This window comes from Felis catus, chromosome A1 (genome assembly GCF_018350175.1).
Source record: "Felis catus isolate Fca126 chromosome A1, F.catus_Fca126_mat1.0, whole genome shotgun sequence".
Taxonomy (NCBI): Eukaryota; Metazoa; Chordata; class Mammalia; order Carnivora; family Felidae; genus Felis; species Felis catus.
The window spans coordinates 29,353,373-29,380,014 of NC_058368.1; the positions used below are offsets into that span (position 1 = coordinate 29,353,373).

Genomic DNA, 26,642 nt, shown 5'->3' on the forward strand with positions numbered 1-26,642 from the left:
GAAGAAAAAAAGTAAGAAAGATTATAACAGAAATAAATAAAAGAGACTAGAAAAACACACCATAATCAGGTGAGATTTATCCCTGTGATGCAAGGTTGGCTTAACATAAGCAAATCCATAAATGTGATACATCAATCACATTAACAAAATAAAAGATTAAAGTACATGAACATCTCAATCAATGCAAAAAAAAAAAACCCCATTTGACAAAATTGAAGATCCTTTCATGATAAAAGGTTTCAACAAATATGTTATAGAAGAAATGCTTCTCAACACAGTAAAAGCCATATATGAAAAGTCCACAGCTAACATCATATTTAATGGTGCAAAGTTGGATGATTTTTTTTTTTTTTAAGATTAGGACCAAGACAAGAGTGTCCACACTTACCACTTCTCATCAACACATAATCAACTTAATCATCAGGAAAAAAGAAATCAAATCCACAATGAGCTGTCACCTCACTTCTGTTAGGGTGATAATATCAAAAAGACAAGAGATAACCAGTGTTGGTGATAACAAGAATGTGGAGAAATGCTTTATTCAGCACTGTTGGGAGGAATTTAAATTGGCATAGCCCTATGTAACACTATATGGAGATTCCTCAAAAAATTAAAAATAGAACTACTGTATGATCCAGCAATTCCACTTCTGGGTGTATATCCACAGAAAATGAAATAAATATCTTGAAAATATATCCCCACTCCCATGTTCATTACAGGATTATTCACAAGAGCCAAGATATGGCTATAGCCTAAGTATCCATTGATGGATGAGTAAAGAAAATGTAGCATACATATATAATGGAATATTTTTCAGCCATTAAAAGAAGGAAATTCTACCATTTGCAACAACATGGGTGAACCTGGAGGATATTATGCTAAGTGAATGAAATAAGCCAGGCACAGAAAGTCAAATACTGTATGATCACTTATATATGGAATGTAAAAATCTCAAACTCATAAATCCAGAGAATATATGGTGGTTGCCAGTGACTGGGGTTGAGGAAATAGGAACAGGTTGGTTAAAGGGTATGAAATTTCAGTTGTAAGATGCATTAAGTTCCAGGTGTCTAATGTACAGCATGGTGACTATAGTCAATAATACTGTATTGTATACTTGAAATCTGTTAAGAGTAGATCTTAAATGTCCTCACCACAAAAAAAATTTTAAAAGGTAACTATGTGAAGGGATGGATGTATTAATTTAGTTGTGCTAATCCTTACACAAAATATCTTAAATCATCATGTTATACACCTTTAAAAAATCGTGTTGTACAACCTTACTATATATAATTTTTATTTGTCAATAATATTCCAGTAAAGCTGAGAGGTGGGAGGAAAGAAATGTGTTGTTTACCCCTTACACATGTTGGGGTTCTCCAGTTATTTTTCTGTTAATGATTTCTAGTTTAATTCCACAGTGTTCGGAGAGTATACTTTACATGATTTCTATTCTTTGAAATGTGTTAAGGTAAGTTTTATGGCCCAGAATGTGGTCTATCTTGGTGAATGTTCCATGTGAATTTGAGAGGGATGTATAGTCTGCTGTTGAAAATGAAGGATTCTTCAAATGTCAGTTTAGATTCAGACGATTGATGGTGCCTTTCTATTCAACTAAAGTAGTCCTCCTGTTTCCATGGTGGATAAATTCCAAGGTCCCTCATGGATGCCTGCAGAAGCAGATACTACCAGAACCTCTAAATACTGGTTTTTTTTCCTATACATACACACCTATGATAAAATTTAACTTATAAATTAGGCACAGTAAGATTAACAGTAATAACTAATAATAAACTAGAACAATTATAGCAATATACTGTACTGATAGTTATACGAATGTGATCTTTCAAAATATCTGACTGAACTGTACTCATCTTTCCTCTTGTGATTTGAGATGATAAAATGCATATGGGATGAAATGAAGTGAGATGAATAACGCAGGCATTGTGACATTGCATTAAGCTACTATTGACCCCCTGACAATTCGTCAGAAGGAGGATCATCTGCTTCCAGCCCACAGTTAACCACAGGTAAATGAAACCATGGACAACAAAACCATGGATAAGAGAGTGCTACTATATATATCCTTAATGATTTTCTGCCTGCTGGACCGATCAATTTCTAATAGGTGTTGAAGTGCATTTTATATAATTATATTTTCTCTTCTCTCTTGGCATATCAATTTTACTTCTATTTAATTTTTTCTTTCAGTGTTTCAGACTATTGTCTGTGCAGTGCCCTAGGGGTAGTAGACAGCTAAAAACCATCTCTGATTTTTACAATCCCATGGAATCCAGGACTGCAAGCCCTCCTGGCCTCCAAAGCCAGGCACCAGAAACATATGAAGATTTGCTTTCTGAGATGCTGGCACTCTGGAGTATTGAATAGAGGGAGAGCACAAAGAAAGTGCCTTCCCTCCCTGGTCTCAGGAAAGGTTTACAGTCAGCTCCTATAAGGACATTTAATTAGAAGCCTGGCCCTCAGGCTGCACCTATGATGATAAGGCCTCTTTCACAGAAAGAATGAGCTCCTGAGTCTGTGACCTCTTGCTATGTCTGTGGTGGTATCTGTTTAAGAACTCTTTCTCAGTTGGTTTCAGTCCTGTGGGACCCACAAGCTTAAGCCCTGTTGGCCCCTAGAGTCAGGCAATGTAGGGGTGTTCCCTGAATACAGCTGCAAAAAATCAGTGTACCAGACAAGTATATAAACTCCTTTCTGGAAAATACTATTGAGCGGGAGTGAAGCAGCAGGAGAGCACAAAGATTGCATCCCCTGGTCTCTGTTTCCTGGGAATAGCTCCATAGAGCCCTCTAAGTGTGCCAAACCAGGACTGCTCCCCAAGACCAAAGCTCCTAGACAAAGCACATAGGCCTCTTTCTCAGAAAGCCTGGGTGTGTGTTTCAGTTGGCTCTCTGTGTAGTGCCCTGGGAGAGGGAGTCTGCTAATAACTGTCTCTCTGATTGTTACAGTCCTTTGGGATCCGTGGCCAGGTGATTAAGGGGAAGGAGAAGGGGAAGTGCAAGGGGAAGGAGGAGGAGGAGAAGGAGGAAGAGGAGGAAGAAGAAAATGGAAAAAATAAAAGATGGTGTCCACTGGTTTTAGCAAGGCAGAGTGAGAACATGGAAGATGATTTTTTTTTAATTTAAATCCAAGTTAGTTAATATATAGAGTACTAATGGTTCCAGTAGAATTGAGTGATTCATGACTTACATATAACACCCAGTGCTCATCCCAACAAGTGCCCTCCTTAATGCCCATCACCCATTTAGCCCATTCCCCACCACCTTCCCTCTAGCAACCCTCAGTTTGTTTTCTGTATTTAAGAGTCTCTTATGGTTTGCCTCCCTCTATTTTTATCTTATCTTTCCTTCTCTTCCCCTCTGTTCATCTGTTTTGTTTCTTAAATTCCACGTATGAGTGAAATCATATGATATTTATCTTTCTCTGACTTATTTCGCTTAGCATAATACATTCTAGTTCCATCCACATTGTTGCAGGAAGAGGATGCTATTAACCTTACAAATAAAACTGCCAGTTATATTACCAGCAAAAGATATTTTTTTTTTTTTTCAGGAACGGCAGAGAACTACAATCTAAGACAAGCAAGCTAGAAAACCACAGGCAAATCTGGAGAACAAAGGAAAGGTAGCTCTTTTATAGAGGAGAGAGAGGAGTTGGGAAAGGCTGTTATAAACAAAAATGCCATTGGCTTAAACTGAGAGCTGGAAGTATAGTGGTTTTTCATAAGCTGAGTTATGACTCTCTCTCATTGGTTGGACTGTTGAGGGGGGCCAAGAAGAAACCTTCCTTCCTCTTGCTGGGAAAGTAAAGTAATATCCACTGGGATTGGCTAGGAGTGGTAGGGCTGAGCACTTGCCTTCCCCCCTCCCCCACCCCCTCCCATTCCCCAGTCCTGACTCCTTTCTAAATGAGTTTTCCTTTTATTGATTTTCACAGTGTCCACCTAGTGGAGCATAAAGATGAGAACTGCTGGAAAGGAAAAAAACAAAAAACGGTGCCTATTGGCTCTAGAACGGTAGAGGGAGAGCAGGAGAATGGCACCTACTAGCCTCCATTCCTGGAGAATATTCCATCAAGCCCATGCCCCTTTGACCAATGCTTTAAATGTGCAAATGAGTCTCTTTCATGTAAAGTCCAGGTGCTTTCCAAAAGGCTGCTTCTGTACTGGGCCCTGGGAAGGGTGAGTGCATGTGAGACCTTTAAGAGCCGTTCCTCAGTTCCTGCAGCCCTTTGGGTCTTATGGATGGGAGCCCTGATGGTCTTCAAAGCCAGATGTTTTGGGGGCTCATCTCTTAATTGATGGTCTTAAAAGGTGGCATGTCCACAGTGGGGTATGAACACTTCATCCATCATGAAGCAGTTCTGGGTTGTGAGTTCCCTCCCAATTGTGTGTTCTTCCACCGGGGGTGGAGTAAATGGCAAGATTGTTCTCAGCCTTACTTACCTGGTTCCATGTGGATTCCCCTTCATTTGCTAATGCAAAGGGGTCAGTCCATCAGTTTTAGGAATTTTTTTTTCCAGAGGAAATTTTCCTGTAAATAGCTCTAAATTCAGTCTGTCCATGGAAGGAAGTGAGTTTAGAATCTTCTTATATCATCATCTTTTTTTTTTTCTTTTATATATATAGAGAGAGAGAATGTGCAAGTGGAGAAGGGGCAGAAGAAGAGAAAAAGAATCTTAAGCAGGCTCCACACTCAAAGCAGAGCCCAATATGGGACTTGATCTCATGACTGTGAGATCATGACCTGAGCCAAAATCAAGAGTCAGATGCTTAACTGACTGAACCACCCAGGGGCCCCTATATCACCATCTTGAACTGGAACCTACATCATTTCTTTTTTTTTTTTTCCTTAAGATGTCCATTTCTCTTCTTACATTGCCCAATTTTTGCATGTTGTCTACTTTAGCCTACAGCACTAAGCATGCTATTCATAATTGTTCCAGTTCCTAGTCTGATAATTCCAACACCCTTGCCATGTCTGGTTCTGGTGCTTGTTCTGTCTCTTCAAATGGTCTTATTAAATGCACTTGCTCTATACCCTTGAAACTAACATTATGTGCCAACTATACTTTAATTTTTAAAAATACAGTAACATAACCTTGTGTGTAAACTGTACTCAAATGCAAAAGGGGGGGCATTAAACACAATAAAATAAAATAAACACTACACCTGCTCTGTCTCTTCAGATGTTGGCCTTTCTTTCTTCATAGCCAAACATGATGTACTGGGTAAAAGGCACTGTTGTAAGTAGGCCTGTAGTGATGTGGTGGTGAGGTGTGTGTGGAGGGCACATGGTCTATGGTTCTGTCATTCTATGATTAGGTTTCAGAGTTCATACCTCTGAACTGTGAGCTTTCAAGGTTTTGTTTTTAAATTGTTTTCCTTCCCCTTAGCTCAGATACAATTTGGATTGAGTGAGCAGGAGGTGGGTATTTCTCTTCCTTTAGGTCAGTTAGGCTCCAATAAGATCCCAGCAGGTGAGGCTCTGATTAACTAGTTTCTCCTGAGAATGATCCTTGTTAAGAACAGAGGGTTCTGACGGATTTAAAAATGGTTGCTTTTCCCTCTCTCCCTTCGGAAGTATGAGGGGATTTTTCTCTATATTTGTTGTGAAGCCTGCTCAAGGTCCTGGAGGTAAATCTTACAATTTGGTGCCCACCACCCGACCCCCACCCATGACTGGGTCCCCTGGAGTTGTAGACTCTCGAGTTGTCCACACTGAGCCCTCAGCAATTCATCAATTTTCATATTTCAGGTTTTTCCACCTTGGCACTGGTTCCTGCAGCAGTTTCAGCCGCTGGGTGTCTGCTCAGGTAAGCTGTGACCCCCTGTAGTCACGGGTCTGTGTCTTCAGTCTTGGGAGCAGCTGTTTGCCCAGTGTTTTCCTGTCTGTCATGAATCTAAGAAGAGTTGTTGATATCTCAGTCTGTTCAGATTTTTACTTGTTTTTAGGCAAAGCGGTGAATTCCAATTTTATTTATTTAATTTTTGGTGAGATATAAAGTATGTGTTATTCTACCTTATAGTTTTTGTGGCAGTATTGGTGGGTAGGACATAATGTAAGATCCCTTCCACTTGGATTCAATATTGGTCTTCTGGTGATGTCTTTTCCTGAAAATTAAATGTCCAAGTTGAAGATCATGTAAGGACTGTGGTGGGAAAGTCAACCTGACCTGTTGATGATAAATGAGTGTAATTTAATACATGCATTTAATAAGACATTAGCAGTATTTAAGGATAGATGTTGGAGTGATCAAATGAAGGGCACCTAAGACCAGAAGAGGTAAGGAATCCTCACTGGCGTATAATGAGGATTAATACTAATCCTCATTATTTCATAAGGGAATAATCAATGTTGCTTGGGGGAGGAGGGGTCAAGGATCATCACAGCTAAGTTCAAAACCTGTTGCAGGTTTAGTTCCTCAGCGTTTGGCTGTTTTTAATTTGAGAGCATCACTGTGATTGGTCTGGTCTGGTTTGGTTTGGTCTGGTCTGGTCTGGTTTGTTTTTTTCCCCAGAGGACTGAGGAAGGTAAGGAATAGTGAAATTTTTGTAGCAGTGTAGGTACTTGTTGAATATCCTGAATAACCTTACCATTGAAGTGAATTTCTCTATCACTAGAGAAGAACAAAGGGATTCCAGAGCAGAGAAAATTCTCTCTGGTAGCAGCTTAACTATAGCTGTAGCAGTAGCCTGTTTGCAAAGAAAAGCTTCTAGCCACCCTGAAAACAAGGGTAGGAATGTCCTTCTTTTTTTGTCAAAAAAAAAGGGGGGGGGGAGGGTAATGAGTAACTGGAGAGTCTAAAAGTGGGAGAAACAGATAAAGAGGTTTTCAGGTTTTAAAATGCAGACCTGGAAGAGGAGTCCCAATTAAAGAGAAGGGCATTGTTTTCTTAGGGCATACAAGAGAGGGCGAAAGCTAAAACGCTAGGGGTCTGGCTCTAGCAATTAGCCAACCAATCCTAGAAATCCTCAAGGTTGGCTTTTGGTCTCAGGGAAAGGGGAATTAATGATGATGTTAATACATTTAGGGGACAAAGTTGTCCCTTCACATGAGGAGATAGCATGTCCTAGCTAATGGTCTTGAGGGGGCTGAATAAATTACATTGTGTTTTTAGAAACCGTATGTCTGTTGTGGGCAAGAGCTTGTAACAAACAAGTTGTTAAAATCAGGTGAGCAGAGAAGACAGTCATCTGCATGATGGATAAGGAGAGAATTACAGGGAAAGATTAGATTTCTCAGGTTTGCATTTAGAGTCCTAGAGAAATAATTACTGGCCTCAAGAAACCCCTCAGGCATGGCAGTCCGTGTGTATTGTTGATTTTTTCCATGTGATAGCCCAAAAGATATTTGTGTCAGGGTGAAGGGGTGTAGTGGAAAAACAACCAAAAAAATGAAGAACAGAAGTTAATGACTGTGAAGTAAGTGGTGTTGGGTCACATATAGACCAGATGGCTTTGGGGTTAGGAACTAAAGGAAACCTGGCTGTAACTACTTCATTGCTCACAAGTGTTAAATTAAACTAGCCAGGCTCCTTGGTCACTAGGATTCTTTACTGGAGAGATTGGATTATTAGAAGATGTGTCAACAAAGCCTTGAATCATGGCGAAAATATTGGAGAGCTTCTAGTTTTAAATATGTCATGGTAATCTTAGAAGTGGCATGGGAGTGGCAGAGGTTTGGCCTCCCAGACTTGGCCTGTGTCAGAGGGAGTGAGCCGCCCAAAGGGAGTCAGGTATTATAGCTAACATAGTTTGTACTTAAATAATTGGAGGATTTTTTACAGGAGCAAAAAAAGTCTGATGGTCAATGAGTCCTAAAAAGGCAAAGGAACAAGGTACAGAGCCAGGTACTTCAACGGTGAAGCATTTGGGGGAGCAAAAAAACCCTGATATTCCTACTGGGAAGTAAATCTATTCCCAGAAAGGTTACTGGGGCAGTGGAATTAAGCACTAAGTCATGGTATAGAGTGAGAGGTACTAAGGAGGCAGAAAACGATGTAGACAGAGGCAAGTAATGGGTAGATGATCAATCCCACTGCAGGTATGATTTATGCAGTCCAAGGGAGGTTAGTGGGAAATTACAGACGTAATTACAGAAAATTACAGACGTATTAGTTTTCTAGGGTCCACGTGGTACTTTGTTACGTAGTACAGACTGGGTGGCGTAAACCAAAGAAATGTATAATCTCATACTTTTAAGTCCAAGATCAAGATGTCTACAGGATTAGTTCCTTATGAAGGCTGAGAGAGAAGGACCTGTTCTAGACTTCTCTCTTTGGCTTGTAGATATGGAACATTTCATCATCACAGCAAAGTCTATTGAACAATACTGCTGTAGGCCTGAGAGTACAGTGTCTAATAAACATTTTACATTTTGTGAAAAGCAGTCTAAAGCAAATAATGCTGTTAAGGGCATATATGAAGAAGTTAAAACTCAGTGACTGAACATAATTTATTTTGAGGGTTGTATCCTGAGACAAAGTTGATAAATACAAATATTCGACACTTTCATGAAGCATGGATTATACTAATTCAAGGGATGCTTAAGTATGTATGATACTGAGTTCTAAGGATCCTGAGCAGAACAGGGTCTCTTTGTTGAAATATTTTTATTTAAAATTATCCACAATAATTAGAATTTAGGATCTTCCATTGATTTGGGGATGGTAGTGCAAGAAGGTGTACTGGACTAGTTATAAACATTTACATTAAGAGATTAACGGAAAGACTTTAGCACTGCTTCCCGAACGTGAAATATTGAGACCGCCAAAGCATCTATTTATAGTCCTTATTTACATAATTTGACATAATCCATATATACTGCTCCCCAAGACTGAACTTTAATGGCCCTGCAGATACTGCTGAATGTTTAAAATACTATCCTATCCTTCAGAGTTCTTCCAGAGGCAAGTTTAAAATCTGTAGGTCAAAAATTCAAATCCCTGACAGCAGCAAATGCTAGGAGGGATATGGAATGAACAACAGGAATGCTCATTAATTGCTGGTGGGAATGCACAAACAGGATAGCCACCAGTCTGGAAAACATTTTGGCAATTCCTTACAAATCTCAACATGGTCCTTATCCTAGGACCCAGCAATCAGTCTCCTTGGTATTTACCAAAATGAGTTGAAAACTAAGGTCCACACAGAAACCAGCACATGTGTGTTTATAGCCGGTTCATTCACAATTGTAAAGACTCAAAGCAAACCAAATGTCATTCAGTGAGCGATGGATAAATTATGGTAAATCCATACAATGGAATATTATTCAATGATGAAAGAACTGAGCTGTTAAGCCATAAAAAGACAGGGAGTAACCTGAAATGAATATTGCTAAGTGAAAGAAGACATACTAAAAGGCTACACATGGTAGGATTCCAACTGTATGACATAATGGAAAAGTTAAAACTACCTAGACAGCAAGAAAATCAGTGGTTTCTATGAAAATCAGCAAGAAAATCAGTGGTTGGAGGGCAGGGAGAAGGAGGCATAAATAGATTGAACACAGGATTTTTAAGGCAGTGAAACTATTCTGTAACTGTAATGGTAGATACATGACATTATACCTTTTTCAATACCAATAGAACTGTACAACACAAAGGCTGAAACCTAATAGAAACTATACGCTTTAATTAATATTATGTACCGGTGTGAATTCATCACCTGTATCAAACACATACACTTATGCAAGATGTTAATAATGGGAGAAAACTGTAAGGAGATGGGAGTATTTGGAAGCTGTCTACAAATTCTGCTCAGTTTTTGGAGTACCTAAAACTGATCTTAAAAATAAAATCGTTATTAACAGATAAAGAAAAAAAAGAGACAAACAACAGCCAAAAAACCCAGACTTAAATATAGAGAACAAACTGGTGGTTGCCAGGGGAGGGGGGGCGGGGTGTGGGGTGATGGTGAAAGAGATAAAGGGGATTAAGAGTACACTTGTCTTAATGAGCACTGAGCCATTAATGTATAGAATTATTGAACCGTTATATTGTACACCTGAAACAATATTTGGAAAAAGAAAAAAATATTAAAAGGCGGGGGTGGCAGGGTGAGGGGGTGGAATCTCTGCAGAAACCTGCAGCATTTTGAATTTTTTCCTCCAGGCTCCTGATTTCAAATGAGTAGGTGCTTGATTTTTCACAAATGGTAGAAGAAAAGCTAAAACCTATCTAACCCTTACATTATAGACACTGCGTAAGCACTTTATTAACCTAATCCGCAAATATTTATTCAGAGCATCCTATTTAACCTACGCAATTCATGTCGTCGTCACATCGGGCTATGATATACTGTTGTTCTTCACATTTTTAAAACCAGTTCTGAGAGCAAAGCCAAACAATTGATAAATACAGATCCGGCGTCTCATCTGGATTCCAAATCCAAAGTTCTAAACCATAAAACAGAACGAAAGAAAATTAGCGATTTCTAATTCCGTCACCCGAAACAATGAACGGCCGATAAATCTCGCGATACTATTGAAACTACTACCCCCAAAATGCACAGCGGCTTCGGTCCATCTGCCTATCCCCTGGAGTCTGGAGGGTCCCGGCATGCCTCAAGGCGCGAAAGGCAGCCTGGGAACCGTAGTCCTCTTGGACGCCTACCGGTATTGCCAGCGCGGCAGTGGCGGATCTCGGTTCCGTCCAGCGGGTTCTGTAAAGCGAGCTGAGGCGGAGAAAGGGCGCGGAACTGGAAAGGGGTGAGTCAGGCGCTGGCTACGTGATAAAGGGAGGCGGCACTGCGGCATAAGACTGAATTAGGTAAATGGACCCGTGCTGCAGTCTCTCCGGAGACACCGCGATCTAGCGCCAGCGAGAAGAGGGCGAGGAGGAGCCAGAGCCCGGTCCTTGCACCCGTTCTCGCCCTCGTACCCCGCCGCCATCTCCACCATGCAGTCCCGGGAAGAAGCTCCGCGCTCTCGCCGCCTGGCCAGTCCCCGTGGTGGGAAGCGGCCCAAGAGGGTTCACAAGCCCACGGTTTCGGCTTTTTTCACGGGCCCGGAGGAGCTGAAGGACACGGCTCATTCTGCAGCCCTGCTGGCGCAGCTGAAGTCTTTCTACGACGCGCGGCTGTTATGTGATGTGACCATCGAGGTGGTGACACCTGGCAGCGGGCCTGGCACCGGCCGCCTCTTCCCCTGCAACCGTAATGTGCTGGCTGCCGCGTGTCCCTACTTCAAGAGCATGTTCACAGGTGGCATGTACGAGAGCCACCAGGCGAATGTGACCATGCATGATGTGGATGCCGAGTCCTTCGAGGTGCTGGTCGACTACTGCTACACAGGTCGTGTATCCTTGAGTGAAGCCAACGTGGAACGCCTTTACGCGGCCTCTGACATGTTGCAGCTCGAGTACGTGCGGGAAGCTTGTGCCTCCTTCCTAGCCCGCCGCCTTGACCTGGCTAATTGCACCGCCATCTTTAAGTTTGCCGACGCCTTCGGCCATCGCAAACTGCGATCACAGGCCCAGTCCTTCATCGCCCACAACTTCAAGCAGCTCAGCCAGATGGGTTCGATTCGGGAAGAGACTCTGGCAGACCTGACCCTTGCCCAGTTGCTGTCTATCCTGCGCCTTGATAGTCTAAACATAGAGCTTGAGCAGACCGTGTGTCATGTGGCAGTGCAGTGGTTGGAAGCGTCTCCCAAGGAGCGGGGTCCCAACGCTGCGGAAGTCTTCAAGTGTGTCCGCTGGACCCACTTCACAGATGAAAATAAGGACTACCTGGAAGGGCTGCTGACTAACACCATTGTGAAGAAGTACTGTCTGGACCTTATCGAAGGGGCCCTGCAGATGCGATACGGTGACAAGTTGTGCAAGTCTCTGGTGCCGAAGCCAGAGAGCAGTGGCGGCAGCAGCGGCAGCGGCACTAGCGGCGGTGGCGGTGGCAGCGGCGGCAGCGGCAGCGGCAACAGCAGTGGCGGCGGTGGCGGCGGCAGCGGCTGCGGCAGTAGCAGCAGCAGCTCTATGGTACCTACATCAGAAAATCCGCCCCAGAGGCTGGGTGTGTGCGCTAAGAAGATGGTGATCTTCTTTGGACATCCTAGGGATCCCTTTCTGTGCTGTGACCCATACACCGGAGATATTTACAAAGTGCCGTCACCTCTGACCTGCCTTGCTCACACCAGGACTGTAACCACCTTAGCTGTCTGTGTCTCTCCAGACCATGACATCTACCTGGCTGCCCAGCCCCGGAAAGACCTGTGGGTGTATAAGCCAGCCCAGAATAGTTGGCAGCAGCTTGCCGACCGCCTGCTGTGTCGCGAGGGCATGGATGTGGCCTACCTCAATGGCTACATCTACATCTTGGGTGGGCGAGACCCGATTACCGGCGTTAAATTGAAGGAAGTGGAATGCTACAGTGTTCAGAGAAACCAGTGGGCACTGGTGGCTCCGCTACCCCATTCTTTTATATCCTTTGATCTAATGGTAATTCAGAACTATCTTTATGCTCTCAACAGCAAGCGCATGTTCTGCTACGATCCTAGCCACAATATGTGGCTGAAGTGTGTTTCTCTGAAGCGCAATGACTTTCAGGAAGCCTGTGTCTTCAACGACGAGATCTACTGTATCTGTGACATCCCAGTCATGAAGGTCTACAATCCAGTCAGAGGAGAGTGGAGGCAGATCAATAATATTCCCTTGGTGTCGGAGACCAACAACTACCGGATAATCAATCACGGCCAAAAACTGTTGCTGATCACGTCGCGCACCCCACAGTGGAAGAAGAACCGGGTGACCGTGTATGAATATGACACTAGGGGAGACCAGTGGATTAACATAGGTACCACGTTAGGCCTCTTCCAGTTTGATTCCAACTTCTTCTGCCTGTCAGCTCGTGTTTATCCTTCCTGCCTCGAGCCTGGTCACAGTTTCCTCACGGAGGAAGAAGATGTGCCGAGTGAATCCAGTACTGAGTGGGATTTAGGTGGATTCAGTGAGCTGGACTCTGAGTCAGGAAGTTCAAGTTCTCTATCTGATGATGATTTGTGGGTTCAGGTAGCTCCTCAGTGAAATGCACAGGATCAGAATTTGTTGTAGATAGGTTGAAACACTACGGTGTTTTTACTGCTTTGGAAAGTGTCTTAAAGAGATACCCTTTCTCTTTGCTGGGAAAACAACAAAACAAAACAGGTTGATTAATTTCAGGTTTGGTTTAGAAAGGGTATTGTTTGAAATACTAACATATTTAATGTTAGGGAGTTTATACACTCAAAGAAATCAACCTATTTAATAATTTACTGTTCTAAAAGTCCTATATTGATTTGATTGTTTGGTATGTTTATGTTCGATTATACTAATTTAGTCTTCTGTTCTTAAATCTTATATTCTGTTTCGTGCCACAAGTACTGTGACTTGAATTTTGATTTTTAAAATAGAAAACTTACTGGCTAGGAATTACCAGGTGGGGTTTTGAAAGTATATATTTTCCTTCAGAACAGGGTAGTAGGTTTCCAAAACTTTAAATTAGTGGGTTATTACAAAATGTGTTCTAATTTAAATATAGTTTGCCAGGTTTTAGTTTCGTTACCTCCCCTGTGTGAAGAAGAGAAACAAAGAAAGCTTATGTGTTTAATGTGACTGGTGATTTCATTTGTAATGATGTGCAGAATGGCAGTAAGCTCACTAAAAGTAAAAACGAAGCAAACAAAAACAGGATTCTACTGTTTGGAAAGAAATTCGTTTTAAATTTGTAATATAAAATGTGTATTTGCAAACAGTGACCAGTTTTCCATCTGTTCTAGTAGTGTCACCAGTCATTGAGAAACCTTAAAAAAAACAAAAACAAAACTAACTTGCTTTGTCGCTTCACATTTTTGACCTATACTTGATACATGCTTCACAGAATCAGAGGAATAATCCTCTTTTTCACTGGAGACGATTGTGTAAATTTGTATCCATTGTCTTAAAAAGTTTATGTGACTCTTAAAATACTTGGGCTGTACAATTTTAGTGTTCATCTGAGATTTGTCAGCAAAATGTGATTATTCTTTGCTGTTTAATGAGATAATATTCGTTTTGAAAATATGTGTAAGCTAAGAACAGTATTTTATTGAGATCAGTAGATATTGTGTCTATCAACTATAAAATCAAGTGCCAGCAAAGGACTTTAAAACTTTAAGTTGTGTATAGAACTGTTTTGTGTAGCATTGAAATATTGTCAGTTTTTGTAAGTCACTAAATGTTATTATCAGCTTAAAGGTATTTTTGTATTAAAAGTTTACAGTTAAATAACATAAGTGAATGATGGCATTTGGGGCCAGTAGTGAAAGTATATTTCGTCTAAAATATTTCCCTAAGCAGTGGTATACATGGTTATTTTATTAGGATATTTGTATTTGTTCTGTGTTTCTCTGTGAACCACGCTCCAGTCTTTGTTTCTGTCACACTACGTAAGGGAATGTTCAGAAACAGAGACTAAATCATAACAAAACTGACATTGCTAAATACAAGTGCTTACCTCTTGAGGGTTTACTAGATATGGTTGTCACGCTACATACACGTGATAATGACCGGTTACTTATGGTGTATATGTTTTTTCTATACCCAGTTAGAATTTTCTTCTTGAATCTTCATTTAGTAACATGCTAATTCCTCTTCGACGTTTATGCTCTAGTGACAGAATGCTAACATTTCTTACACCCTGGCTGAGTACAGAGGATTGTGCTCTCAGGTGGGGACCTGAATTTTTTAATGAAATACCATAGGATGAAAATGGAGAAAGGGAGACACAAAAGGTTTAAAAAAAGAAAAAAAGGTTGTCAGCCATTTTGATTGGCCATTTGAAGATACTACACAACATTCCTGTTTAACATTTTTAGTGAAATAAGATGCTTGTCCTAACAGTACGTGTTCCTTCAAAAGGGCAAACATGCTTTTAGTTGTGTAAGACTACGTTTTGTTCTATTTAACAGCAGGGTTGTTACGAGCACTGTACTTAACACAAAGCTGTGTCTCAGTAGTGTATTTGGCCAATTTTTTCTTCACCAGTAACTTCTTGTGGGTAGCTTTTTGTTTTGTAAGGTTGAAATAGGACAGTGCTGATCTTAACCAGATTGTCCATCTGCAGAATTAAGGTATGCAAACGATTGAGGAGTGACAAATTCTCTGATTTGTCATTCTCAACCTTTGAGTTAGTAAAAGCTAAGTAGCAGTGATATCTTGGTTTACAAAGAAGTTTTCTTGGGAAGAATTTTGGTTTCGTGATATATTTGTGAATTAGAGAATCGGTGTTAATCATTATTTTATAGGTAAGTGATTTGTATGTGATTAGTTGCAAATAAAACTGGTATTAGAACCTAAACTTCCTGACTTTTTAATTCAGTGTTTGTGCTAAATGTGTAATGCTCTTGCCTGTGCATTGAATGATGCAACTAGCAGTGTTGAAATCCCTTCTTGATGGGAGAGCACCTTTGTCTCAGTTTTCCAATTAATCGGCACATCTTTTAGCAGATGTTCAATAGAACATTGCAAGACTACTCTTCTTAAGATTTAGAATGACCTTAATTACCTTTGTATCTGTTCCTGTAGTCTGAAAAGTGTAACCCAAATTTTTATAAGTTCTAAGTTTGAATAAGTGTCGTTAGGGTTTCCAAAAGGATAAACTAGAAGCTAATTTAGCAATTGGCTTGTTTATATATGGATTAAAGAAAGAAATTAAATTATAATAGCTCTTTTCATTGATTTTAGTTAAGCAGAGATTTTTAAAGTTTCTGTACCTGACGTTTTTGAGAATCTGGGGAAAGCTTTTGATCTATTTCTTTTTTAAATTAAAAAAAATTTTTTTTTTTTAATTTTAGAGAAAGCGTGAGCAGGGAGAGAAGGAGAGGGAGAATCTTAAGCAGCTTCCATGCCCAGTGAGGAGCCCAATGTGGGGCGCGATCCTACGACCTTGGGGTCATGACCTGAGCCAAAATCAAGAGTCAGATGTTCCACCAACTGTGCCACCCAGGCACCCCTTGATTTATTCTCAAGAAAAAGGCAAATTTGTTATAATTTTATAATGTCAAAGATGACAGGACACTTCTGCTCATCTTAACTGAGGTAAGAATACATGTGACAGTCTCTCCTTCCCTTATCTGTTTAAAAAGGTCAAGGCCCTTTTCATCTAATTTTAAAGAAACATTCATTATAGCAAATATGATAAAGCAGGGAAGGTTAGGAAGCAAAATTATTTACAGAAAATGTGACTCACGGTAGAAATGTAACAGTTAATGTTTCTTCTAAAACCAACAAGAGCATAGAATATATACAAACCAATTGATTTTTTACATAATAATAAACAAGATAATGTTCACAGAAGCTGCCATGGAGGCAATAGGTTTTGTGTAGAACAGGAAAAAGATCCCCTTCTTGACTGAGCCATTTGTCACCTGGATCTGTTTCATCAAACTGCCATTCCTTACATATATAACCTTGAGGACTCCACGTGGTCCAAGGCACAGAGAGAGTAGGGAACATATTGTTACATAACATCCCATCTGTATGTGAGACCCATTTTCTCTTAAAACAACCTAGTCTGTTGTCACCTAATGGACTCAACCTTTTACACTCACACCTCCAAAGTTAAAATTGCTGCTTAGAAGTACCATATCTTAATCAAATATTGTTTTGGGGCAAACTATTTGTTAATTCTAGGGAAACTAGCAAAAAGGGACTTTATGTGTCAGGCAAAAATACTTTCTTTCAAACAAATGTTTGTGCCTTAGAGGAAGAGAAGAGCCAGGACTCAATTGTAAGCAACATTACCTTAACATAGATCATGTTAAGAAAATTCAGTAGATTTTTTTTCTTTCTTTTTTGCCTATTTTAACAGAAAAATCCAGCAAGGGAACTTACTTCAGGCACAGCCTCATCTAGATAGAGTCTCAGTGTCTTCAGGGCTTTCTCTGTTTAGAGAAGACCTAATGTTTTCTCTCACTTTGTATATTGGCTGGAATGTAGGTCTGGTTGTTTGTAATAGAGACCCAGTAGTTATTTAAATAAGTTTCTCTTATAAAAGTCCAACCTGTTATGTTTTTGCCCCTCATCTAGAAAATCCCCTGAGACCCAGGCTTTTCTGTTTCCCCATTCTGCCATTCTTGGGGTTATGTCCTGGTCCACACGGTTTAAACCAGTTTATACTTGTGTCCATATTCCAGCCATCAAGAAAAGAGGAAGGGGGAGGGAAAGGCATGAGCCTATCTTATAAAGGAAGTTGTACACATCACTTCCAGTCACATGACCTACACCAGATCTTAACCACATAGGCATACCTAACTTGAAGACTGCCTAAAAGAGGTAGTCTTTATTCTAGAACAATGTGTATTGAATTAAAATTCAGGGGTTCCTTCTTATAGAATGGAGGAGAAAGGCTATTAGGTTAAATAGCAATCTCTACCATACCATCTGTCAGGCCAGATGTTATCACATGGCAGGCAAAGGGATAACACCATCCCCAGGGGTTATTGCAATCCGCGTAACATGGACTGGGCCTTCCACTCCAGAAAGCCTTGGGGAGCTCCCTGGGCTCTTGCTGCTGCCCTGAACAGAAAAGGCAAGGAAAGGCACTTCATCTTGTTTTGACTAAATAAAGCTTCGTAGACTATGTGTATACTGAAACCCTAGATCATTAGCCAAAGTCTAGTGTTGGCATTATATCATGGAATGTTTCCACTTCCTGAGAGGAAAGAATAGAGTACTGACAAATGGCTCTGTATAATCAATGGTAGTATTAATTATCTTAAACAGCAAATGTTGCTTCTGTTAAAAAGAAAAGATATCAGAATCACAGAGTAATGATGAAAACTGGAAGTTTCTTAGAACAAGCTCAGCTATTTAGCAATATTCTAGCATTTTCTGTCCCTCAATCATCTTTGCAGTGCTGTGTGAATATAAATCTATTCGTCTCCCCCTCTGTTGAAGCCCATGCAGTTAGCCACAATAGTCCATTCAAAACCTAGTTTCTTGCTGAATTCTTGTACTGACTTCCGGTTAATCATAGTTTATTCAATATACACATAAAGTGTCACTTTCTGTGTTTGTGAAAACTTCAAAACAGCTGCAGAGAACATTTTGAATAACCGCTTCTGTCAAGTTTGTGATACAGTTTTTATCATTATAATTTTCATTACAAATACCCATATTTATTTTAAAAACACATTCAAACAACCCTTGTTTTTATAGAGAACCCTAAACTCTATCAGCAAGTAAAGAGTAATACTTCAGTTAGTAGTTCTGTTTCTATCCCTACGTTAATAAAGATTCTAAGACTCCATTTTCTATTTCACTTCTTTTAGATCTCCTATAAGCCCAAAGACACGATTTTTAATATATGCCGTGACTGGGTCCTTCTGCATTTTCTGCGCTAGATACCTCTGGTTTAGTATCACAACCCAATTACTTTCTTTCCTGTAGGACTTTCTCACATGCGGGAATTATTCAGTTTATTGATTTGTTTACTCTTTATTATCTGTCTCCTGCTCTAGAATGTGAACTCCATCATGGAGGGACCACGTCTGTCTTTGCCTCAGCTCCTAACATAGCCAGGCACAGCATCAGCATTCAACGAATATTTGTTGAACAAAGAAATAAATGTATTTGGTGCTTGTTTGCATTTATATGAGAAACACTTGCATTTAGAAATCTCATCTTTTTGTCAATTTTCCAGCTTTGAGGGAGAGCTATTATTAAACTCTTTTGTCTGGTTGTCATAGCAACCCACTGGCCTCCAGAGCTACAGGTTATTTCTGATGGGCATATTCTACCAGACAACCAAATGCAGGGTTTTTTCAATTACGGAATAATGATGCTATTATAAATCACATTCCTCACACTGTATATTTCTTTATCTTTTATAAAGAATGCAGGGAATTAGAAAGCAAACAAATCTGTTCAGATTGTAAACGCTATAGGATATAAAGCAGTATAATTACTATATCTCTAAACCCCCAAGCCTTTCTATCCCCTCCAAGTTCTCCACTTTTCCGCAAGTACCTGTGAATTTGGTTGGGTTTTCTGTCTGAGTTGTTAACGAAGTTTAAAAATTAATTGCTCCAAAACAAACTAAAGAGCTCTGTCATGGCTTAATTTTCCTTTTTCTCCTCCTTGCTTGTTTCTTTCTTCTTTATTTTTTATTTTTTTTAAGTTTGTTTATTTTGGACAGAGCATGAGCCGGGGAGGGGTAGAGAGAGAGGGGAGCAGAGTATCTGAAGCAGGCTCCGCACTGACAGCAGCCAGCCCAATGTGGGGCTTGAACCCCATAGACTATGAGATCATGACGTGAGCCAAAGCCAGATTCTTTATCAACTGAGCCACCCAGGTGTCCCACCTCCTTGCTTGTTTCTTAAGTTTCACACAAAATTAGCAAATGATAGTAGTCTTACAAAAATTGAGATTTGTGCTGAAAAGGTCCCAAATTAGGTACTTCCCACCCTTGTTCCTTCCGCTCATATTTTAGTTTCAGGAGCCAAGAGGGTTTTATTAAACTGTAATCATAGAAATCATGTAATCATAGAAATCATAGAAATGTTCAATACAGCAGGGTTTATCTGGGCCACTCAGCCAGCCGTCAATGTAGGTTTTCAAAGGCAGAGCCTGTTCTCTACTGCTGGATACGCTGAGGGCACCATTTTACCTGTATGTTATGACGCATTTTCTCTTCTGTAGGTTTTCGTCACATACTGGGGAGTCAGGTACCGCCCCGTTCCAGTGTATACCCACCCGTTGGAAGTAATCACTGTGGTAATCCAATGTGGTAATCGTTACCACACCCTTCCTCTGCGCACTTCTAAATGCTTTTCTCATCAATAAGGTTATAATACCACCAGTGAGCAGTCTCACAACCTCATCTAAATGAAAATTGTCTTGCAGTTAACTTGCCTTCTGGGTTTTGACATAAAAGCAGTAACCACCCACAGCTGCCAGTTAGCAGGCATTGTAAAGGGATTCATGCTAAACGGATGATCTCGATTTGTCTTCCCCGTTTTTTTTTAAAGTTTATTTATTTATTTTGAGAGAGAGCAAGCACATGCAAGTGGAGGAGGAGTAAAGAGAGGGAGAGCGAGGGAATCCCAAGCAGGCTCTGCACTGTCAGCATGGAGCCCAATGCAGAACTCAAAGCCATGACCGATGAACTGTGAGATCATGACTGAGCCACCCAGTCATTTTTAACACTTTTAAACAGAGGGGTTCGACAGCAGGAAGACAGGATCAGCAAAGTCTTGTTACTTGTGGAATTTCAAACCATGCACCGACCCAGTTACCTTTTTATTAATTTTTTACATGAGGGATACCGTCAATGTCACGTACTGACAATTGTACAGATATTAGTGGATTCTATCTACTGGAAAAACAAGTCGAGCAAAGATGTTAGGAAACCATTGCATCTGATACTGCTTTTCAATCTGAAGACTTCCTCTATCTCTATTCTATTTTATTTAAAAAAATTTTTTTAAATATTTATTTTTGAGAGAGAGAGAGACAGAGTATGAGTGGGGCAGGGGCAGCGAGAGAGGGAGACACAGAATCAGAAGCAGGCTCCAGGCTCCGAGCTGTCAGCACAGAGCCCGATGTGGGGCTCAAACTCACGAACGGTGAGATCCTGACCTGAGCCAGAGTCAGATGCCTAACCGACTGACCTACCCAGGCGCCCCTATCTCTATTTTAAACAACAGAACAGGGGCACCTAGGTGGCTCAGTCGGTTGATCATTCGACTCTTGGTTTTGGCTCAGGTCACGATCTCACGGTTTCAGGTGTTCGAGCCCCACAACAGGCTCTGCGCTCACAGCACAAAGCCTGTTTGAGATTCTCCCCCTCTCCCTGCCCCTCCCCTGCTCACACTCTCTCTGTCTCTCTCAAAAGAAATAAACATAAAAAAAAGTTCTTTTAATAATAAACAGAACAGTTATGAGCCATAATGGAAACAAGCATGTGATAATACTGGCAGGCTATATGTGACAATTCAGCATCGAGGTTAGGGTCCATGTGAAGAACAGAAGCCCAAAACGAAGTCAAAATATCATATTTTGCAATGAAACAAATACTGGCATATCAAAACAAATTAGAAAAAGTAAGAGTATTACATAATATGGGGCGCCTGAGTGGCTCAGTCGGTTAAGTGTCCAACTTCGGTTCAGGTCATGATCTCACAGTTCATGGGTTCGAGCCTGCGGTTGGGCCGTCTGCTGACAACCTTGAAGCCTGGAGCCTGCTTCAGATTCTGTGTCGCACTCTCTCTGCCCCTCCCCTGTTTGTGTTCTTGCTCTCTCTTAAAACTAAATAAACATTAAAAAAAAATTTTTTTAATTATCATATAATAATTCCAACTTTATGTTTTAATGCTGCACTTAAGGAAAGTTGGATTCAATTCAGGAGAATTAAGAGGTGAATTTGTGAATTTTCTGGGTTTAGAAATAAATTACACAGATTCTGTTTGGAATAACAAGTTATACCTTGAGATTTTAGGTATGATTCTGATCATTTTTAGTTTTTATTAAGGAGCTACTCAAAGACAGTAACTTAACCTCTCAAAACAAGATATTCATGTATTTTTTTCGTCTATTCTCAATCTCTTGCTTACTTTCTGGATTTGAAGATCGTTTTCTTTTGGGCTCATAGTTATGTGTCATTGCTTAACCAACATCTTTCCTGACCCTCATCTAATAACTGGAATAGCACACCTGGGCAATTCAGTCAGTTAAGCACTGGATTCTTCCTTTCAGCGGGGTCATGATCTCACAGTGGGAAGATCAAGCCCCACATTGGCTCCCTGCCGAGCAGGGAGACTGCTTAAGATTCTCTCTCTCTGCCCCTCCCCCACCCCCTCTCTGTCTAAAACAAAAATTAAACAAAAATTTAAAATTAATAATTGAAACAACTCAAGATTTTATGAGTTCATACTCACATGTTCCTTTCATACTCCAAATTGGGTTACAACACCCTTTTCATTTTGTCATACTTCCTCAAATCTTTTCTTGAAAACAAGTTTTGTTGTACAGATTTTATAGTTCATACTATAGATATGATTTTATGTGATTTTGTCACACTTCCTCATTTCACAAAAAGTTCTATATGTGTGCCCATGTGCATACACTAATATGATAAAGACTATATATTCAAAGATGTTTGTTGTAGTATTATTTATAATGGCAACGATAAAAAAGTCATTAAAGTTCATCAGCAAATATTCATATCCTAAGCAAATACACAAATATTCAGTAAGGATTTACAGAATTTTCAGTAAGGACGGCAGAACCGCATGCAGCTATTCGAAAAAATGTGAAGCTGTGTGCACTGATATGGGAAAATGTTTGCCATAGAATTTGTTGTGGTGCAGGGGCACCTGGGTGGCTTAGTCAGTTAGACATCCAACTCTTGATTTCGGCTCAGGTCATGATCTCACGCTTTCGTGGGTTTGAGCCCCGCAGCTGATGGCTCTGTGCACTAACTACATGGAGCCTGCTTGGGATTCTCTCTCTCCCTCTGTCTCTGGCCTTCCCCTGGTCACACACGCTCTTTCTGTCTCTCAAAATGAACTTAAAAAAAAAAAAACCCACAAAATTCACAGAGTACAGAAGATATATAATGAGAGGTCCCCCTCCTTTTTCTTGTCCGTCTTATCCCTGTCCTCTTAACACCTAGTTTTCTTTTCCAATGTTACTAATTTTGTGTGTATCCTTTCAGGCATATTTTCTGGACATATTTGACAGTATGCATATCTTTTTTTTTCTTTCTTCTTTTTTTTTTTTTTCTTCTAAAATGGCAACATTCTATATAAGCTGCTTCTGGGAGCACACTCTCTATCAGTGTGTCAGGAACATGTTCATTCTTTGATAGTTTTAGAGTAAACATTGTACAAATATATCATACTCCAATCAGTTTCTCTGGATGGACATTTAGGTGGCTGACAGTCCTTTGCTATTACTAACAATGCCGCTGTGAATGCTCTTGTACTTGGATGCTTTTCATATCTTTGCCAAAATTTCTGTAGGACAAAGTTCTCAAAGGGTATGTGCATTTGGAATTCTGATGAGGTATTACAAAATTGCCATCTGGAAAAGTTATGCCAACTTATGCTGCCACCAGCAGTGGGTAATGCCATTTCCCTACATCCTCTCCCAGAATGTGTTACTAGATTACAGATCTTTGCTCTGACTTGATTCTGACATGACTTCTGCTTGTTTAAGAAATGTTTAGTTCTGTATGTTTTCAGAGCTAGGGTTCTGCCTTTGCTTTTTCTGCCTAAATTAACCAGAGGAGGTTTCTGTTGTTTGCAACCAAGAACCTAGGCGTACATGTCCGTGAGCTATGATCAATTTTTAAGAAAAGAATCAAGGAGTGCCTGGCCGGCTGTCGTTAGAGCATGTGACTCTTGATCTCAGGGTTGTGAGTTCAGGCCCCACATTGGGCGTGAAGCCTACTAAAAAAAGAAGAGAATAAAATCAAGTTGGCAAGTAATACGCATACAGTGATTCTTATTTTTATAAAGCCAAAACAAATCAGAACAAAACCAACATACACATGCATGTGGGTGTTTAGAGAACTACCTGTAAGGACACATACAAGACAGTGGTTGTTTACTTCTGGGTAGAGGGGCTGACGGACAAGGTTAGGGGAACATTTTAACCTTCCCCCTCAGATACTTGAATATCACTGGAATTTTTTACAATGAGCATATTACACTTTTAATTAATTAATTTATTAAATTATTTTTAAATGTTTTTTTATTTTTGAGAGAGAGAGACAGAGTGTGAGCCAAGAAGGGGCAGAGAGAGAGAAGGAGACACAGAATCTGAAGCAGGCTCCAGACTCTGAGCTGTCAGCACAGAGCCTGACGCAGGGCTCGAACCTGTGAACTGTGAAGTCATGACCTGAGCCAAAGTCTGGCGCTTAACCAACTGAGCCACCCAGGTGCCCCACAATGAGCATATTACACTTTTTAAAGTTTTAAATTAAAAAAAAAATAGCAAAACTCTTCTCAAATTTTCAAATCCACAGTGCTGTATTAGTTTGCTAGGGCTGCTCTAACCAAACACCACAGACGGCGTGGCTCTGACAACAGAGTATATTTTCTCACAGTCCTTCAGGCTAGAAGTCCAAGATCAAGGTGCTGACAGATGCAGTTACCAATGTGTTCTCTCTGAGATCTGAGATTGAGTGAGGGGTAGCAAGAGACCATCTTTTTCGTTCCTATCCATCTATCCATCTTTTTCATTCCTACTTGGTTCCGTTTTTATGGGGAAATCACAGTGATATTAGTTTTATGAAAATATTCCTCAAAATCAATGGACACAGGTAGTGTCTCAGACGTAACAGTTTGGGTCAGAGGCCTCAGGAATGGCAGAAGGCAGGAAATGGCATTCTTACGTGGAGCTACAGTCAACAGACATTTTGAGAACCAGTGAACATCTTTATGGTCTGCATGAATTTGAAAACTGGCTACAACAGATATTCAATCCATGTGGGTAGAATTGAATCTTTCAAAGATGATGTGACATGCCCTTGTCCTATTTACATGGTTTGGGTCACAGATTTTACCTATGACTGCCTAGCCTTTAGTGTTATCATCCCTTGTCAATTTTCTTCCACTTCCACCTCAGGCCAGCCCTCTTCTCTTTTCCATCTGACCTTGTTCCAGGAAGCTCTTTCATCTGGGGGTAGGGCAAAGCGAAGGAGCATAGACCCTGTGGCTGGATGTACCAGATTCCCAGAGAAGCCCATTTTCTGTAATGACAGAATTTATTTTTCTCTTTTTCTCCTTTCTGTGGTCAATGACAAGGGTCAAAGGCATTTAATCAAACCTTTATAGAGAGATGAGTCCCATCACCATGCAGTGCGATGGTCAAATTTTTCCTTCTGTCAAAAAATGTATTTTGGGAACAGAGCTGAGTATGATGTGTGAGCTCTTTTTACAGTCGCTGTTGAAATATGTGTATGGCAAAGATTTGCTAGGCCATTATTTCATCTGTCTCTGGATAAATATTGAAATTGTTGTTAGTATGGATAATACTTAGGAAACATGAGGACATGTTGTCTTTATTCTGCCAGCTAAATTCAGCTGAGTTCAGCCAGCTAAAGCCAAAATTACCTTCTGATCTCTGAACTGAGATAATTAATGTTCGAGAAGGCAGTGCAACCACAGCAAAGTCTACAGTTCAGATATCTGATTGCGGTTTCAGAAATAATGACATAATGAAGCTTATAGTAAGAAAAACAAAAGCAAAAACAAAAAAACTTCTCAAGCCAGCATGTGGTGCCACAATTTATAATGTTTGGGCTACTTTAGGCTTTAGGAACAGCTTGCCAATAGCTTTGCCAATTATTTAAGTGATGTAATTTAATTTATTCTGCATCACATAGTGGTTTATTAAGGAACTCGCATTTAGCTCCTTGGTCCTGGAGGACCAGCTCATTTGTTATTGGTGCTAACAATTTCCAAGCTCTCTCTGCAGACTTCTCCATCATCCTAACTCCAAGAGGAAGGGAGAAATTTGATCCCAGGTGTAATCAAGTGCTGATAAAGACTTACTTTATGAGCTAGACCTGACATCTCAAACTTCAATTTGAACTTGTAAAATAAGAAGACAGAATGATGTTCTAGTCTCAAGATATTGTAGAAAATCTCTTTGGTCCAGAGTAAGGCTCTTTCTCCTGAGTCCACTGCAATTGTTTGTTGTATGGCAGAGCCCTGGGCAGTCCTTTGTATAATTGCTTTCATCTTTTTGTCAAAGAAGTGGAGAACTACATAACACAGGAGACAAGGAAGGGAAATGAAACACTAGCAAGAAGCTTGATGGGAAGGGGAAATTCCACCTCTGAAAAGAACGCCAGCCAGTAATGGGTCTCTAAGCACTTAGAGTGTCCCTGTTTAATTTCAAGCCTGGGACCCTGAAAGCTAGATTCCCAATGCAAATTAAAGAATAAGGAACTTGTCTGAACTGATAAGGAGAAAAAAAAAATCTCGGGATTGATTCTCCATTTGCCCCAGTGCCAGCAGTTACTTGAGGTCTCTGCATTACCTTTTCTAGAAATACTCAGGCCAATACTTCCCTCTACCGCTGGGAAGCAATTCTACAACATGCATCGGCCAGAATTATACAAAACAGCATACCTGTTTCACAGGTGTAGAAACTGAGACATAGGTGTGACGTTGACTTTTGCAAAGTAAAGTCAAAAGGAAAAGTTTAGTAATGGTTCAAGACTCACTTTTGTAGAATATCTATAGGTCAGTGCAGGCAAATTTGCCTTTCTTAATATAGATCTTAACCAATTTACGTGAAGATATGAGGCTTGTCCAAAGCAAATAGGTTTTTAAATATGTATTTGAAATAGATTTTTAAGAAATTGGTAGGGGGTGCCTGGGTGACTCAGTTGGTTAAGTGTCTGACTTGGGCTCAGGTCATGATCTTGTGGTTCATGAGTTCGAGCCCTGCGTCGGGCTCTGTGCTATCAGTTCAGAGCCTAAAGCCTGCTTTGGATCCTGTGCCTCCCTTGCTCTCTGCTCCTTCCCTGCTGATGTTCTGTCTCTGTCTCTCTCTCTTAAAAATAAATAAAACATTTAAAAAAAAATTGCTAGAATCTCAGCTGTAACACGTAGAGAGCTTGAAAGCCATCAATTCCAGCCCTCTCAAGAAGA

General features: G+C 40.4%; 1 protein-coding gene and 2 long non-coding RNA genes across 3 annotated transcripts in view; all 3 read left to right on the forward strand.

Annotated features, from left to right (window-relative positions):
* Positions 1–5,835, forward strand: part of LOC123384315 — a 59,266-nt gene extending 53,431 nt beyond the window's left edge. The window contains exons 3-5 of the long non-coding RNA XR_006595201.1: positions 1,895–2,030; positions 3,574–3,645; positions 5,778–5,835. This is a non-coding gene — a long non-coding RNA (uncharacterized LOC123384315). The remainder of the gene's footprint in view (positions 1–1,894; positions 2,031–3,573; positions 3,646–5,777) is intronic.
* A 4,214-nt stretch (positions 5,836–10,049) lies between these two features.
* On the forward strand, positions 10,050–15,331 carry LOC101090830 (kelch repeat and BTB domain-containing protein 6). Its single transcript, XM_023252011.2, has one exon. The coding sequence runs from the start codon at positions 10,921–10,923 to the stop codon at positions 13,039–13,041; it is 2,121 nt and encodes a 706-aa protein (XP_023107779.1). The 5' UTR covers positions 10,050–10,920; the 3' UTR covers positions 13,042–15,331.
* A 582-nt stretch (positions 15,332–15,913) lies between these two features.
* Positions 15,914–26,642, forward strand: part of LOC123384317 — a 37,894-nt gene continuing 27,165 nt past the window's right edge. Inside the window, exon 1 of the long non-coding RNA XR_006595208.1 lies at positions 15,914–16,071. This is a non-coding gene — a long non-coding RNA (uncharacterized LOC123384317). The remainder of the gene's footprint in view (positions 16,072–26,642) is intronic.